This window comes from Helianthus annuus, chromosome 5, assembly GCF_002127325.2.
Source record: "Helianthus annuus cultivar XRQ/B chromosome 5, HanXRQr2.0-SUNRISE, whole genome shotgun sequence".
Classification (NCBI taxonomy): Eukaryota; Viridiplantae; Streptophyta; class Magnoliopsida; order Asterales; family Asteraceae; genus Helianthus; species Helianthus annuus.
The window spans coordinates 173,950,405-173,967,052 of record NC_035437.2 but is presented as its reverse complement, the minus strand read 5'-3'; the positions used below and the strand labels follow the sequence as shown (position 1 = coordinate 173,967,052).

General features: G+C 39.6%; 2 protein-coding genes across 2 annotated transcripts; both read right to left on the bottom strand.

Annotated features, from left to right (window-relative positions):
• Nucleotides 1–8,450: 8,450 nt before the first annotated feature.
• On the bottom strand, nt 8,451–10,502 carry LOC110944146 (L-type lectin-domain containing receptor kinase S.6). Its single transcript, XM_022185861.1, has one exon. The coding sequence runs from the start codon at nt 10,500–10,502 to the stop codon at nt 8,451–8,453; it is 2,052 nt and encodes a 683-aa protein (XP_022041553.1).
• Nucleotides 10,503–11,934: 1,432 nt separating this feature from the next.
• LOC110942235 lies at nt 11,935–15,083 on the bottom strand. The gene is made up of 2 exons (XM_022183982.2): nt 14,753–15,083; nt 11,935–12,658 (listed from the first exon to the last, which is right to left on the bottom strand). Exons 1-2 carry the CDS (start codon nt 15,049–15,051, stop codon nt 12,001–12,003), a joined length of 957 nt encoding a protein of 318 aa, XP_022039674.1. The 5' UTR covers nt 15,052–15,083; the 3' UTR covers nt 11,935–12,000.
• Between the last annotated feature and the right edge of the window lie 1,565 nt (nt 15,084–16,648).

Genomic DNA, 16,648 nt, shown 5'->3' with positions numbered 1-16,648 from the left:
AGTAGGCATGCGTGCTTCGCGTCGTGGGGGCATCCTCTAGAAGATGTTTCATATTGGTCAGGTCATAGTAGGTATAATAAGCATGCATATATAGTAACATTCATCATCCACATAACATCTCGTGTTATAATCATAAAACAAATAATTTAACAAAGTATGTAATGAGAATACTGCGATTGAGCTTTCATATCATCAAAACCATAATACAGTGTTTACAAGTTTCTCCAAATGTATCATACAACCCAAAAGAGACTAAGGGTCACAACGCCCTTGTCTGAACTGTCTAGACAAATACAACAAGCAAAAATCAAATATCCAAAGTCATGATGTCAAAAGGTGGTCTTCAAAATGTTGTATGGCCCGGCTCGATCGCTGTCTTCTCGTCAAAAGTAATCAATACCTGCAATAAACCAAAAGTAGCTATGCTGATGGAGGAGGAGGAGGTGGAAAACGAGAGAAAAGCAACCAGCGCAAATGCACCAAGTCCTCCTCAAGAGCATAGGCGAAACGCAACAGGTAAGCAACATGCTGGTCAAGAGGAAGGAAACGAATATCTGAATCATGGAGTGATGGAAAAGGAGCGTGTGGTGCTGCAAACGGGGTCTGGTAGTGGCATGGAGGACGTGGAGCTCTCTCCAACTCCTGAATACATCGACCCATGGCGTCCTGCTGGAACTGCAACGACGTAAGTATGTCCTCAGTAGAGTATCCGACGTGAAATGGGTGATAAGGGTCGGATAATGGCATAACAAGGGGCGATGACCATAGAAATGGATCGCTCATCGGAGCTGAAACTGGATAAGTAGTGTGCGGGGTAGATGTGAATGGTAAAGTAGTATGGGGAAACTGAGACATGACAAGTACAGAAGACGACGTAGGTGGAACAAAACCAGGATAAGGAATATGTGGTATAAACTGGCCATCTCCTGACATAAATGGTACGTGGCCAAAAGGCTGCCTCAACGATCCCTCCTCAGGTCGTGGCGGAGGAATGTCCTGAAGGAAAGTAATCGGAAGATCGATATGATGGGTATCAGATGGAATATCAAGTGGTGCAGTAACAGGTGCGGTAGGGGGAGTGACTGGTATCACATACGGAGGGTAGTCATCCTCCTCAATCCACCCATTATGGGTGTCCGCATAACGAGGGTCTATATGAGTAGCAAAAGGTGCATGATCAGCATGCACAGGGGCTGAATTGGGAAATAATGGTGCAATGACTGGTAACTCAGCAAAGACGGGGTCAGGCAGAGGTGCCATGACTAGAATCTCCACGACTGGTGGTGGTATGGTAGGAACATCAATAACTGGTGGTACAAAAACGGGAGCATCTGCATGAACAGGGTCAAGAGCAGGAACGGGCTCTAGAACTATGTCGGGCTCTGGATCGACAAGAGCAGGCTGATGATCAGCAGGCATATCAAGGATCTGACCATCAGGGAGTACAGGAGCTTCAGCAGGCTGCTCCTCGAGGACCAATTCGTCCTCCTGGTCTAAATCGTGATCAAATGAAAAAACAGGGTCAAACTCGTCCCCCATCTCTATATCCTCATCATCGTCAATACGAGGGATGAAACCGAATCCCAACGGTGGAATAGAGGAAGCTACCGACTCAAAAGAACCTGAGACTGACGAATCAGAATGAACCTCCATATCAGGAATCTCAACCAACGGAAGAGCGACGTCATCCGCCATCGGGGCCCCGCCCTCATGGTCGCCCTCAGGGGACCCTCGAAAAGATCGACGTCGTCATCTGACACTACATCAAGAGGCAAATCCTCGACGGGAAATGCAGCGAGTGGAATAGGAGCAGGGATCTCCACAAGAGGTAGATCCCCGGCTGGAATGCCATCAGCTAGCTGTATGTCGTCACAGAAATCTGGTAGCGCGAATGGCTGAAATCCGTCATCGTCCGTACTGTCCGTGTCCGATGTGTAGACCTCCGGGTCTGAGGCTATCTCGTCATCAGAGGTAATGGCCATAGGGTCGATCGTGTTGGACACTCCACTATCAGAAGATGCCATGGTGTCTGTAACACAGCCACAACATATGCACATAAATCAGGTAAGCATGTAAACAAATAGCAATGTAATCATGTATGCATCCTAGTCTTCCCAGACTATCCCTCCCAATCTCTAAAACTGAACTCCCTAGTCTCTCAGACTACATCCCTGGCCTCTAAGACCAAATCCTTCCCAGTGTCTAAGACTCGAATATTGCCCAGCCTCTAAGGCTGAACTCCCTCAGTCTCTAAGACTGAATTATAGCCTTTGAAATGTGTATCTGTGCCTTTTTGTTTGTAAAAATGTTTTGTATCCTGGATCTGGACATTTAGTGTATGCAATGTAAAAAATGTTTTGAAAACATTTTTGTGAGAGCCCTAGTGATCATAGTCTAGACTCGAGAAGGAATCCTAGTTCGCTATGATCGAGGCTCTGATACCAAGCTGTCACACCCTGGCTTTTGCGGAAGCGTGGATTTATTTGGTATGACTTCTTAATACCATAGCAACAATCACAAGAATGCTATATGATAAAAATACGCGATGTTCATCCATTCATGTCGTTTAGAAAAATGCACAACAACAATTGTCTTAAAATGTCAACCGAAATACAATACAAACCATGACTTGTTTAAAATGAGTTCATAAGACTCAATGAAAGACTACCAACAAAACGAGGATCTGAGACATGCAACTCGTCCAGGAAGGAGTTACACTTCCCAACCTACGACCCTGGATGACATCCTTATTTAGTGCGCAGCTAACATGCATCACCTGCCAGATCCGACTAATTCCCTGAAATACATGTAGTTTAAAAATATCAACAAAAAGTTGAGCGAGTTCATGTGTATGTGAGTCTGTATAAACCTTTGAAATGCGTCTGTATGTATGAAAACCCTGGTATGTAGCAATTTAGGAAACATAAAATAAAAGAGATCATCAATGGGTTGCAATGCCACTAGTATGTGTGAAACGGTGCAGGAAGTACTCAAACCTAGCAAATTTGTACCGGGCCTCCGGCTGTAAGACATAGTCACCACTATGGGCCTCCCTGGCCTCATGGGTGTTGGCTCGCTACACCCAAATAGATCTATCACTCATGTCCCTCGGTCCAACGACGAGGATTAATGGCCTTAAGTGTTGTACCCACCTTTCACATGATCTAAACGTCTAAACCCTCCTTAAGCTAACCATACCATTTATAAAAGCGTCTGTAAATTGTAACATGTATTTCACCCCCGAAGTGTAAAACTGAAAACAGTTAAAAGAAAAGGGGGGACATAAACTCACAGTAGTGCGTCTTGAATCGAATTTCAAACTCTGTCCGCTACACGACAACCTACAACGTACTAATATCTATTAGACGAACGGGTCGTGCCTTGGCTTAGAGTTTAGTATTTTGAGTCACGTTTCTTATATTGTTCCGCGTGATAATTATTTGTCAAAATAGTTAATATTTTAACTTAATCATGTGTGATGTTGGGATATTTGTTCGTTCAATATTCTAGTAAACTCTTGTCTAGAAAATATTTACTAAGTGTTGGATTTTCGGAAAATTTCGCCATGGTCTCCTTTGTAAATGGAGGTGTCCATGCTTAATAGCATATCATTTTCTTTTACATATATTCCGTAGATCGTTCTCAAATAACCAACCCGACATTTAGACATGCAAAGCATTACTTATGTTGTTTCAGCTTTATTAATCAAAACTGTTTTCGAGGATTTTTATAAAATAGTTAACCTTCTCCAAAAATTCCCAAATTTTTACAGAATGTCTCACACGATCCAAATTTTATTATGTAAAAATATCGGGGTCCAGCTCATCACCAATATTTTATTGAAATTCATTTACCCGACTGCCATTTGATCGGTTGTTCAAAAATACATAATTTAGGTTTCAGAAAATCAGTTTTTCGATTTATACTGGTCCAGTTACAGCCTGTTGAAGTCGGCTGAAAATGTAAATCAGCATGTTTCTTGTTCATATTTCTTGTTTAAACTTTTTAGTGTTCTTGTAAATTTCATCATACTACATATCTTGACTAAGAACAAAATGAAGCAAGGTGTAAGACTTACTACTAGCACAAGGCTAGGGTAGAAATTCTAGTGTGAAGATGATGGGAAAAAATGATGAAAAAGGACTAGAACAAAGCTCCTTTGAATGCCCTCAACTTGCAACCTCCATGGATCTCCTTCAAAGCTTTGAATGGAACTTGATAATGAAGAAGATGGTGATGTGAAGTGGTGGTGGTGATTTCGGTTTGGGGGAGCCGAAAATGAGAGAGAGAGTGAGTGAGGAGTGAGAGTGAATTGAAGGTGGTGATGATATAGAACTCCTTGGAACTCACATAGCCACTCTAAATAATCCTAGAGAAATGATTATCTTGATCTTTGGCCAACCACAATTAAGGGAACAAAAAATAAAATCCAAACAAAATATATGGTGATGATGATGGCCGAGATTTTGCTTGGGGGGGGGGTAAATTGTAAAATTTGATAATTAGTGGGTAAATAATTAGGAGGTTAAGGGTATTTTCTTAAATAGTGAGTGTATGTCATGTTCCTATAGTGTGTGGGGATTCTTGTGACCATAATTATTTAAGAATAATGAAGTAATGTTTCTGCCAAAATTTTGGTGTCCCGTGTAGTGTCCAGTTGTTCGGTTAAGTATCATTCCGTTAAAGTGTTAAATTGTACCGCATTGTGTCTTTTATGCATCTTTTTGTAACGAACTTAATTTCCAACACTTAGGAAAGCGTTCAGGACTGTCACACCCCCAAAATCCACTTGCGGAGTATCACCGCTTGGAGGCGTGACTGATCAGGATCAAGCCAGCAATCATATTGAACATAGCGTATAAGTAAATATAAAACCCAACCACAATATAATTGGTGTCCAAATAAAACATAGTTTAAGTAATCAGCGGAAGCATATTGTTTAAAACCAAAACAAAAGTTCAAATGTATCAAAAGTTTGACATGGTATATGACTATCCATGTCCCACAACGTCCACGCCTCCTCGTGCAAGCTCCTGAAATACCTAACGACCTGCAAGGCATGTAACAACGAGTCAACAACAAAGTTGAACGATTCTATTTGAACAGACGAAAAAAATAACAATTGTTCTTTTTTAAATCAATCTACTTTGTTTGTCACTAGAATAGGATGGCCTAAAATAACACCGGATGTAAGATAGCGTAAAAATTTGGTTTCCGATCCAATTCACATTTAAATCTTAATCATAAATCATATACAAAAAGAACTTTGCTTGTCCTTTAAGCTATTAAAATTGGTCCCATAGAGCAATCGTGACAAACTTAGAACTTTGGACCTCTTACAACTTTACCACAAATTGAATTGTTTTCATGTTTTCCTTTCAACTTATTTCCCTTTTTTTAGCTGCCAACAAATTGAAATTTGTCCGTCTCCTAATTTTGATTGTTGCGTCTCATCTTTTTGACTTTATTTGTCCTGTTTAAACTTTTATTAGATTAGTAACTACTTTAATTTTTTTACATTATCAAACAAAACTAACCCAAATTAACTCATTTTCATATAAAAATGATTATCTGCTTGGCGAGTGAGCCAACGTTTATTATTATTTACATTGGCTCGAGCTCAGCTTGTTTAGAAACCAAGATTGCTCGGCTCAGCTTATTTATAAACAAGCCAATTTCGAAAAAGCTTTTCTTAGACAAGCCACAAACTTTTTAACAGTTATTCATTATAATACCTTCTAATTCTGAAAGATACATTCGAAATAAAAAAAAAAAAAAAAAACTTATTTCTTGCCTAAAGAAAGCAAAAAATATTTTTTTTTCTTTTCTTTCATATAAGAAAAAGAACCAATTTCTGTCAAAATGAGATCAATTTATAATAATAAAAATTTCATGGGTTGAAGGTGCTAAAAGTCGCTAAAAGTAACTTCATGTGACAAAATTAGGCCGAAAGAATAGTTTTTTTAATCAATCAAACCCATAAAAAACACCTTTTAAACCCCTACCCAACCCATCCGGCCGGCCCACTTTGTTGCCTCTATTTGTAATTGTATACTTAGCACTTTTGAGTTTTGACACGTTTTCTTGAACTAAAAAAGGGGTATTTTAGTAGAATCTTAACATGTACTAACAGGTACTTAACATGTAAACAGGTAACATGTTTAGACACGAAAATTAACAGGTTCTATTGTGTCCACCTGTTTAGTACACGAAACCTGTTAAGGTCATACACAAAACTTGTTAAGGTCGTGTAATCGTGCCCGTGTTTAAAATTGCCAGCCCTACTCACTAGATGGACATTATGTGACATTCTACTAGCAAAATGTCCGGGATTACCACATTTGAAACAGACACCAGCACTACCACTTAACCATAGGGCTATCTGTGAGTATAGCTAAATCAAGGTCAACTCGACCTAAAAAATAAACGAGCCAACTAGGCTTGACTCAAAATACTCGGCTGAAAACTTAAACGCAAACTTGGCTAGTGGCTTGAATCAAGAAAGAAATTGAAGTTGATGTTCAAAATTATTGAGTACAGAAAATTAAACTTTAAACTACTAAAAATTATAAAACACAAAAAAACATAGATCTTCTATAGTTCTACTCAATTTCTTACTTGATATCTCTCTTTTGCTTTCTCTAGTATATGTTTTTACAGCATTATTTTGGCAAAAGAGATAAAAAAAAGTTTGCATCTACAAGATGGTTGATGCGGTTCCAACCGACAATGATTGGCCTAGGAAAATAGAAAAGAACTTGATAGAATTTTAGAGAGAATAGTGAGACTATTTTTCTTCATATCTTTAATAAACTCATGAACTTCCCTTTTATAGGGATACAAAACAGTCATCATCATCATACTCAGTATATCCAACCAATAGCAAAACTAAGATAGGGTCTGAGGAGGGTGAGATGTAGACAGCCTTACCTCTACCTCGTATGAATAAAGATGTTTCGTCCAATTCCAATGGGCATCCCCAATATCTCCCTTATTTTAGCAACCACTCACACTAATCTAAATGCTAATAAAAGTATAAAAGATGCCTAAGAAATACAAGAAATAAAAAAAAGAGACATTAAAACATTGGAAGCTTCGCGGATTACCCACGTACAAGTGCATGGGCTAAGGCTAAGTCATCTTGGGCCTAGTCTTAGGAACATAACAATGGTTGACCTCTATAAAGTTAAAAATCGTTGTCAGGTGTTGAACTCGACTCGATAATAGTTTTGCATCAAGCCTTGGATATAAGACATATAACACTCAACAACCGGGACAAAGGCTGATTAGTACATGTACCCTTTTGTCTTTCGGCTATCAACGCCACCACATGATGCATGATTAACCGTCCGTTGCTTTTACGATATTTTCACGAAATTAGTAAAATAACATTAAAATTAGTGCAATTTCACTTTTGACCCCAAGAGCCCACACATATATAGCACACCGCAGGATATACCGTTTCTGATAACAAAAAGTGAAGTGTGTCACAAATGATAAGAGATAAACACATCTATTAGACTATTACTCTCTTCCAGCATATACACTCTATAATACTTGATGTTAAATCACATGTTTCAGGTGTATAGTATAAAAATTTTAAACATCTTGATAATAGATGAATAACTTTGTTAAAATGCGCCAACACATGCATTAATTAGTTATGCATTCCTACCAATAACTAGCAAAAGACCTGAATTACATTACATTATTTTTTATTAACAAAAACATAGGTGAAATGCAATATCATAAAGAATGTCATTGACCACAGTCCAGGATGAAAGCTAATAATAATACGATTTTAAGAAAATTTTATAAATTAAGTCAATTTTATAAAAGTTCATGAAACTAGCGTTTTTCCTGAGCGTGTTATACCTCTGTAGCCATGTTAGAAAGAAACAATCATGTCGATCTATGCAATCCCAAAGTCATGTATATATATCACCTTGCCACTCGCATATCATGCATCAACCCCAGAAAGGCATACGTAAGTGAGTGTTCTACAAGACTACACGACTAGAACTCGCCATTCATCTAAAGATGATATATTGCAAGTAAAGTAGCGAATCGCGTTAACAAAACCATATTCATCGTTAAGTATTGTTATAAATAGTCTCATTGTTGTGGATTTATTTATATCGTCTAGTTTCTAGAGTAATTGTTAATTTTTAGAGTATTTCAACTATGTATAACTAACCTAATCACTTTGGAAAGTAATAGGTGAAATGTCTATATGAGCATAGAGACACTCATCTAGCTCAACTCATTACCTAATCCCAATTCGCTTGTAGCACACCCCCCCCCCCAACTCTAACTCGATCCAACAACTCGGGTTGATTGCAACGGTGTACCCACCCAACTTGCAACAACTCAGGAGGTTTAACTTTTTTTAAGAACAGACCGAGTACAAAAACGTAGTGAAAATACAATACACATTTAAACTACTTTAACTACGTCTTACTAAAATGAGACGTTGGTGTTCCCCACGACGTCCAACCATCATCACCACCACACTTCACAACAACCTCCGGCGACCTCTCCGCCGTAACCACCACAACCGGCTTCACCTCCGGCAGAACCGGCACCACCTCACCTCTCAACATCCTCACCACCTCCTTCATCGTCGGCCGCATCTCAAAATCCGGAACCACACAACTCAACCCCACCATCAACACCCTCTCCATCTCACAACAATCAAACTCCCCACCCAACCCACCGTCCGCCGCCGCCACCACCCGTTTCTCCTCCCACATATCCCACACCCAATCCACCACCCCCACACCGGTCTCATCCACCGCCGCCCGCCCCGTCGCCACCTCCAACACCACCACACCGAAACTATACACATCCGTTTTCACCGTCGGAACCCTAGAGTATACATACTCCGGCGCCATATACCCCATCGCAAGTGCCGTAACCGTCACGTCACGTGAGTCACGTGCTATTCCAAAATCCCCTAATTTTGGCGCCAAATCTAGATCTAACAAAATATTACTTGTTTTCACATTCCGGTGAACAATTATCCGGTCACATTCTTCGTGTAAGTAACATAACGCCGATGAAACTCCGATTAACACGTTTAATCGAGCTTCAAAGCTGAAATTGAAACTGAAATTTGAACTGTTTTGAAGAAATTTATCGAGTGATCCGTTTGGCATGTAATCGTACACGAGAATTAGCTCGTTACGTTCGCAGCACCATGCTTGAAGCTTCATTATGTTCTTGTGTTGTAACGAACTCGCCATTGTTACGAACTCTGTAGCGATTTGGCTTCCGAACGACGCCGTTTTGAACCGTTTTACCGCTTGATTCCGATCGGTTTTGTACACGACGGCCGATACTCCGTCGCCGATGATCAAATTCCGGTTGAATCCTCTTGTTAACGATCGGATTTCAGATAGTTTCAATCTTTTCGGCATTCTGTTCGTGATCGTCATGTTCGAATTAGGGTTTGTACGAGTTAGGGTTTGTGCAGGTTGATTTTGATTTTGACTTTCTTTTTTGGTCAACCAGATGTACAAAACGACGCCGCTTAGAGTTGAAACAACCAGAATCAGATTCACAACTAATAATCCGATAGCTAATTTGAGTCCTTTGTTATGATTTTTGGTCAAACCCGGATCGGTTTCGGGTCGGGTATTTTTATGTGGCTCCGGAAAACAAATCAAACAGTTTTCCAACCCGACTTCAACATCCATATCCGGATACACTGAACCACCCGAAGACCCGGATTCGAATGTTCTAAATCCCCAATTGTCGATCAAATGAACCGACGATCCATCCCCGTTAGAAGCCGAGAATCCGACATACATAAACCCGTTAAACCTCTTCGAAAGATCGATTGGCGCGGTTAAAATCGGACTATCCGGTTTGGTATCCGGGTACCCGACCCATATCTCAATAACCCTTTTTGAACCGTTGTATTCAATCCATGAGTTGACTTTTTTCCCGCCATTTAAATCGATCCCAATCGACATCAAATCGATTGACGCGATGGAAAAGATGGAATCCGAATCGATTCCCACGTGGTTACCGTTGATGTCGTTAAACCTTTGATCATAATTCGTATCGAATTCAACCGCCAAGAACGTTGCGTCGAGTGAATTCGTCTGAACGGATTGTGGTAAGCCGATTGACCCGAGAGAATATGGTAATGAATTGGTGTGGGATGCGATCAAGAACGCGATGCCTTCGCCGTTGAGGCAGTTTAGGGGAGGGGGGATGATGGTGAAGGAGAATTTGGTTGAGAAAGAGAGGGTAGAGTTGAAGGTGGAATCAAGAAAGCGAATCGGGTGTTTGTAGAAGATTCGGCCGGTGTTTGGGAATGGTGGGTGTGAGGAGCAGTTGGTGAGGGGTTGAGTGAGGGTGATGGCGGTTTGGTTGATGCGGGCGGTGCCGTAGAGGGTGAAGTTTGATGGGGGAGATGATGATGATGATACGGTGGTGAAGATGAAGAGGAAGAGGATATGGAGAATTTGGAGCTTTATAATCATAGCATCCATGGAGTTCTGTTCATGGAAAGAAGATGTATCAGACTGCAGTGTGTGTTTATGTGTGTGAGAGAGAGTTGTTAGCAAGAAATTTATCCAGGGGATGAAGATGAAATAGAAACTCAGTCGGGAAGGTGTTTTTTTTTTCTATATTAATAGTTAGTTTTTAGGCTGGTGGGTATGGGGGCCGCGTTCGGGTCGTCGAGGCCCATCGGGCCCGTCAACACCGCCCCCTAGGAGCCTGGCACGTCGGTTTCGTCAGCCAAGAGACGAAGAAGACGGGGATGTGTGTTTGACCGTTTTGATGTGAAGAAGACGGGGATGTGTGTTTGACCGTTTTGATGTGAATATTAAAGGGGAGGCTCATCACCCACACCCAGACCCATCATTTGGATGAGGTGATGACCCCCGGTGACGTGGCCGCTTACATGTCGGTTCATCACCAAGTGATGAACCGGTGATGAAGATGAACCACCTTCACACCCACCAGCCTTACCGTAAATGAAGAAGACATATTTGAAATTGTCATTAACCCAATCTATAAGTGTATTGATGTATCCTTGAAGGAAGGTGTTAGTTAGATTGGATCAATCTATTAGGTTTTTGATATATTTAGTTTTTTTCTGTAAAATCACATATAAAAATGACAGGTAAACGTCAAACAAGCTCGCCGAACCTTTTAAACAATAATGAGCAACTTCTTCACCGTTTCCTTTTCGGCTCCGTTTTCTACAAAGAGAGAGGAAGACGATGACTTCTTTAGTGGTGAGTTGGTGACTGGTGACTACTATACACAACCTAACACGCTATGATCCAATTATATAATACAACATAAAATATCGGATGAATCACGCCAGTTTGTATTAGAAAACATGGCCATGTTTTGATTTCTTTTTATAAATTTCTGACACTTAAATAGGTTGGTAATTCCTAACCTGTTTATGATACGGTTAAACATGTTTAACAAAAAGTACACCACGTAATTGTATATTATTTTAAAAATAACCAAAATTAACAGGCTACGCTCCATCATTTCTAATACTCGATTGCAAAATTCAAAACATAAATATATACCAGATTCGAGCAATTTGGTCTTTTATATATTCAGAAGGATATAGTAAATTAGTAATACAATAGAGTAAACTTCCGTTTTGCTCCCTGTGGTTTGGTCACTTTAACGGTTTTACCCCAAACCTTTAAAAATAGCCATTTTACTCCCTGATGTTTTGGTTTTGTTGCCAGTTTGCTCCCTCCGGGGAGCAAAATGGAAAAACAAACAATTTGGATGGAGTTAGAGGCGGGGAGCAAACTGGCAAAAAAACCAAAACATCAGGGAGTAAAATGGCTATTTTTAAAGGTTTGGAGCAAACCAGTTAAAGTGACCAAACCACAGGGAGCAAAATGAAAGTTTACTCAATACAATAAGTACATGAAACAGTGTCCAAACTACACAAAAAACAGAAACAATTGCACATTCTCTACCATAAAAACTACATATGAACCAAAGAAATTACACTTTAAACCTTCTAAACTCAAACCAAATCTCATAATGGTTAAAAAGTAAACTATCATGTGTATGTTTTCCCATATACTCAAGCCCTAAACTTTTAAGCCTCTTACTACACTCATCACTTCCCAATCTCGAACAAAACTTCACATTATGCGACACAAATATCCTTCCATCCAACGGTTTCAATCTACCAACCAATCGTTCTAACCCGACCCACACAAGTTTATCCGGCATATGAAGAAACACCGCACTAGCATATATCAAATCGTAATCAAAACCCGACCCGAATCTTCCAAAATCCATATCTTCGCCTTTTACAATCAACGGGCGTTTTTGGAGTAACCCGTGCGACGGGAGTTCATACCGAAATGCGGCCATAAGAGAAAGCTCGTCTCTTTCGAGGCAATGAAAGTGTTCGGGATTCAAGTAACTGATAAAGTGTAGGCCGACGCGAAGGGTGCCGCAACCGATTTCGAGAACGCGTGATTCGGGGGTGAGTTTGGAAGATTCTGCGAGAAACTCGAAGACGTCTCGACCACCGGCCCAGGGCTCGCCGTAGTTACTGTGGTGCTCTTCTACTAGGAGTTCGTTAGGGCATGGTAAAGATGTGTGGTTCTTTGCTTCTTCTTCTTCTTCGTAGTGTGATATCCCTTTGTACCTGTTGAAAATGAGTTTTTAGTTTTTGAATAAATTGATTATTATTTTTAATTATCTAGTATCGTAACGCTCAGATTCATCAGCTGTTAGTCTGTTACTTCTAAAAACCGATTATTAAGATAAACATGAACAACAGATTTATTGGATTCTCAGATTTTATCATTCGGAAATGACATTGTCTCCTTTATCATTTAGAAAGAGTCGTGCTAAACGTACCTCTCTCCGTTTTTTTATTGAACTTACCCTTGTCAAATCAGTCTATATACAGGCCGTATAACAAAAACCATGTTCGTATGCTACACCTTATAGAGGCCATATTAAAGAGCGACTGAGCGAATGTTACTTATACGGGCTCTTATACAAGCCATATAAAAAAGGCATGCTCGTATGCTACATCTTATACAAGCAGTTTAAAAGGGCGAACATTTGTTATTCGAGTCGTATAAAAGATCCACGTTTGTATGCTACATCTTATACGGGTTCTATAAAAGGGCAACATCCACATGCTACATCTTATACAAAAGGGCAATATTTATATGCTGCATCTTATACTAGCCATGTAAAAGTGCAACGTTCATACGCCACATCTTAAACGGGCTGCATAAAAAGGCAATGTTTGTATGCTACATCTTATACGGGCCATATACAAGGGCAATATTTATATTTATATTCTACATCTTATACTCGCCATATAAAAGGGCAACATCCACATGCTACATCTTATACAAAAGCGCAATATTTATATGCTGCATCTTAGACTGGCCATATAAAAGGGCAACGTTCATACGCCACATCTTAAACGGGCCGCATAAAAAGGCAATGTTTGTATGCTACATATTATACGGGCCATATGAAAGGGCAATACTTATATGCTACATCTTATACTCGCCATATAAAAGTGCAACGTTCATACGCCACATCTTAAACGGGCCACATCAAAAGGCAATGTTTGTATGCTACATCTTATACGGGCCATATAAAAGGGCAATACTTATATGCTACATCTTATACTGGCCATATAAAAGTGCAACGTTCATACGCCACATCTTAAACGGTCCGCATCAAAAGGCAATGTTTGTATGCTACATCTTATACGGGCCATATAAAAGGGCAATATTTATATTCTACATCTTATACTGGCCATATAAAAGGGCAACGTTCATTTGCTACATCTTACACAGGCCATATAAAAGGGCAATACTTATATGCTACATCTTATACTGGCCATATAAAAGTGCAACGTTCATACACCACATCTTAAACGGGCCGCATAAAAAGGCAATGTTTGTATGCTACATCTTATACGGGCCATATAAAAGGGCAATATTTATATTCTACATCTTATACTCGCCATATAAAAGGGCAACGTTCATTTGCTACATCTTACACAGGCCATATAAAAGGGCAATACTTATATGCTACATCTTATACTGGCCATATAAAAGTGCAACGTTCATACGCCACATCTTAAACGGGCCGCATAAAAAGGCAATGTTTGTATGCTACATCTTATACGGGCCATATAAAAGAGCAATATTTATATGCTACATCTTATACTCTCCATATAAAAGGGCAACGTTCATTCGCTACATCTTAATCAGGCCGCATAAAAAGGCAATGTTTGTATGCTACACCTTATACGGGCCATATAAAAGTGCAACGTTCATACGCCACATCTTAAACGGGCCGCATAAAAAGGCAATGTTTATATGCTACATCTTATACGACCCATATAAAAGGGCAATATTTATATTCTACATCTTATACTCGCCATATAAAAGCGCAACGTTCATATGCCACATCTTAATCAGGCCGCATAAAAAGGCAACGTTTGTATGCTACATCTTATACGGGCTGTATAAAACGGCAACTTTCATACGCGACAACTATTAAAGACCGTAAAACGTATATTATAACTTATACAGGCCGTATAGACTCTCTTATATATATATATAAACTGAAATCAGTCAAATCGATAGCGGGTGCATTGATTCAGTAACATAACAAGGTACATATTTGGGGGCACATTTAAAATTCAAACCCTAACAATATGCATTAATCTGAAACAAATTTAACAACAAATCAATAATCTTACTGGATCAAATCCTGGAGCTGCTGAGCACGAGTACGAGGATTAATGCCCTTACGAAGAACATTATCTTGCATATGAAGTCCGTTAACTTCGATCTGGGATTTAACCCACTGTATATCCTCTGGTGTTGGTGAGATCTGTTGTTGTTGGGTTGTAGTTTGGACGGTGGATCTTGTGGGGCAAGAACAAGGGGGAGGAGAGTATGAAAGAGAGGACATGAGGAAGATGAGGAAGATGACGGCGCCGGCGACGGAGAGGATTAACGTCGGAACGGTTATGACGATGGTTCTTGACGGAGCCATGGTAGTGTGAGAGTGGAAAGAAAGAAAGAATGGATAATTGTTTGTTTTAACTTTTATAATTGTTTTTTTTTTTTTTTGCTTTCGCAAATCTTAGTGGGTGTTTGGAATTCCTTCTCAAAAAGGACTTTTGAGCTCAAAAGGACTTCTTAACCTACTAAAAGTCAAAAGGAATGCCAAACATCATCTAGAAAAGAACTTATATATCTAAAAGGAATGCCAAACACTCTGTGAAAAGGACTTATATGCATTTTTTTGCCTTCAAGAAGGAGAAGTCAATAAGTAAGAATTTCTTACTTTTGCTTCTCAAAAGTCCTTTTGAGTTAAAAAGGAATCCCAAACATGCCCTTAACTTGATTTGAGTCGGCTTTGTAAGTTGTTGAGGCGTGTTAATGTGTGTGAATTAGACGAAAACGTAAAAAACAGAAAATAATAATGAAGTCAATTTAGGACTTCGTGCATTGTGATGAACTTGTTAAACGGGAAAACTTAGACATATATAAGCATTGAACCGCACACGCACATTGCGTCATGTTAACTTGTAAAATTTAGAACGAAATGTAAAACAAAACATAAAAACGTTGAACCCCACACAAACTTTGCACCATGTTTACTCGAAAAAACTTACAACAAAACGTAAAACAAAATTTTTGCGAAATATGAAAAGTATTGGGGATTAAAGTTAAGAGTAAAAAATTTGTGAGGTTATATTGGAAAAGATGAAAACTTTTGGGTTAAAAGTAAAAAAAAAAATCATGTAGTTTTGGGTTAAAAGTGTAATATCTACTCTTTTTTTTGAAAACCTCCCTAAACACATGATACAACACCTCTATGCATCAAAATGTTGCTAATTTATAACTGGTAAATTATAAGTGGCAAACTGGCAATTAATATATTTTATAACAAAAATGAGAATAAAAAAATATAACATATCCGTTAGATCATGTGTAGTGGGACTTTAAACTAATGTCTCTCCCTTGGGCATGAAGCGACACGTGGCAGTCCAATCAGCGTTGGAGCATTAGTTTAAAATGGGTATAGTGGTATAATGCCCCATCCAATGATTACCCATTTCTATTTTCTAATTTCCTATTGGCCCATTCAATTAACATTTTGATCAACATGTGTTTTAAATAAAACGACCAGGCCAATTTTCGAAAGAAAACGCCTAAGGGCGGTGTGGTGGGCGTGGTTAGGCATTAGACCAATGGGTATGGGGTCCGTTAAAGGCTCGTCCCCCTCTTTTGGGCACGTCCAACACCGCCCCCTAGGGGCCCGTCGCGGCTTTGGCGTCGGAATACCGACGGTGGAGACGGGGCTTTGGTGGTGGGCCCCCATCTGACTCTCTCTCCTCCTTTATATATATATATATATATATATATATATATATATATATATATAGGGTAAGGTTCATGCGAGAACCACCTTTATTGCGAGAACCGCGAGAACCAATGTGAACACAAGCTAAAATAGCTAAAAAAACCTAAAAAAACCCTAAAAAAAACCTAACCCCCACCCCCCCCACCCCCCAAAAACCTAAACCCCCCACCCCCCCCCCCCCAAAAAAACCTAACCCCCCCCCCCAAGCTAAATGCTAAAA

Coding starts and splice junctions, on each gene's coding strand:
- LOC110942235 (XM_022183982.2), bottom strand. CDS start 15,051: ATGGCTCCGTCAAGAACCATCGTCATAACCGTTCCGACGTTAATCCTC. Junction 12,659..14,752: donor CAGCTCCAGGATTTGATCCA/GTAAGATTATTG, acceptor CATTTTCAACAG/GTACAAAGGGATATCACACT.
- LOC110944146 (XM_022185861.1), bottom strand. CDS start 10,502: ATGGATGCTATGATTATAAAGCTCCAAATTCTCCATATCCTCTTCCTC.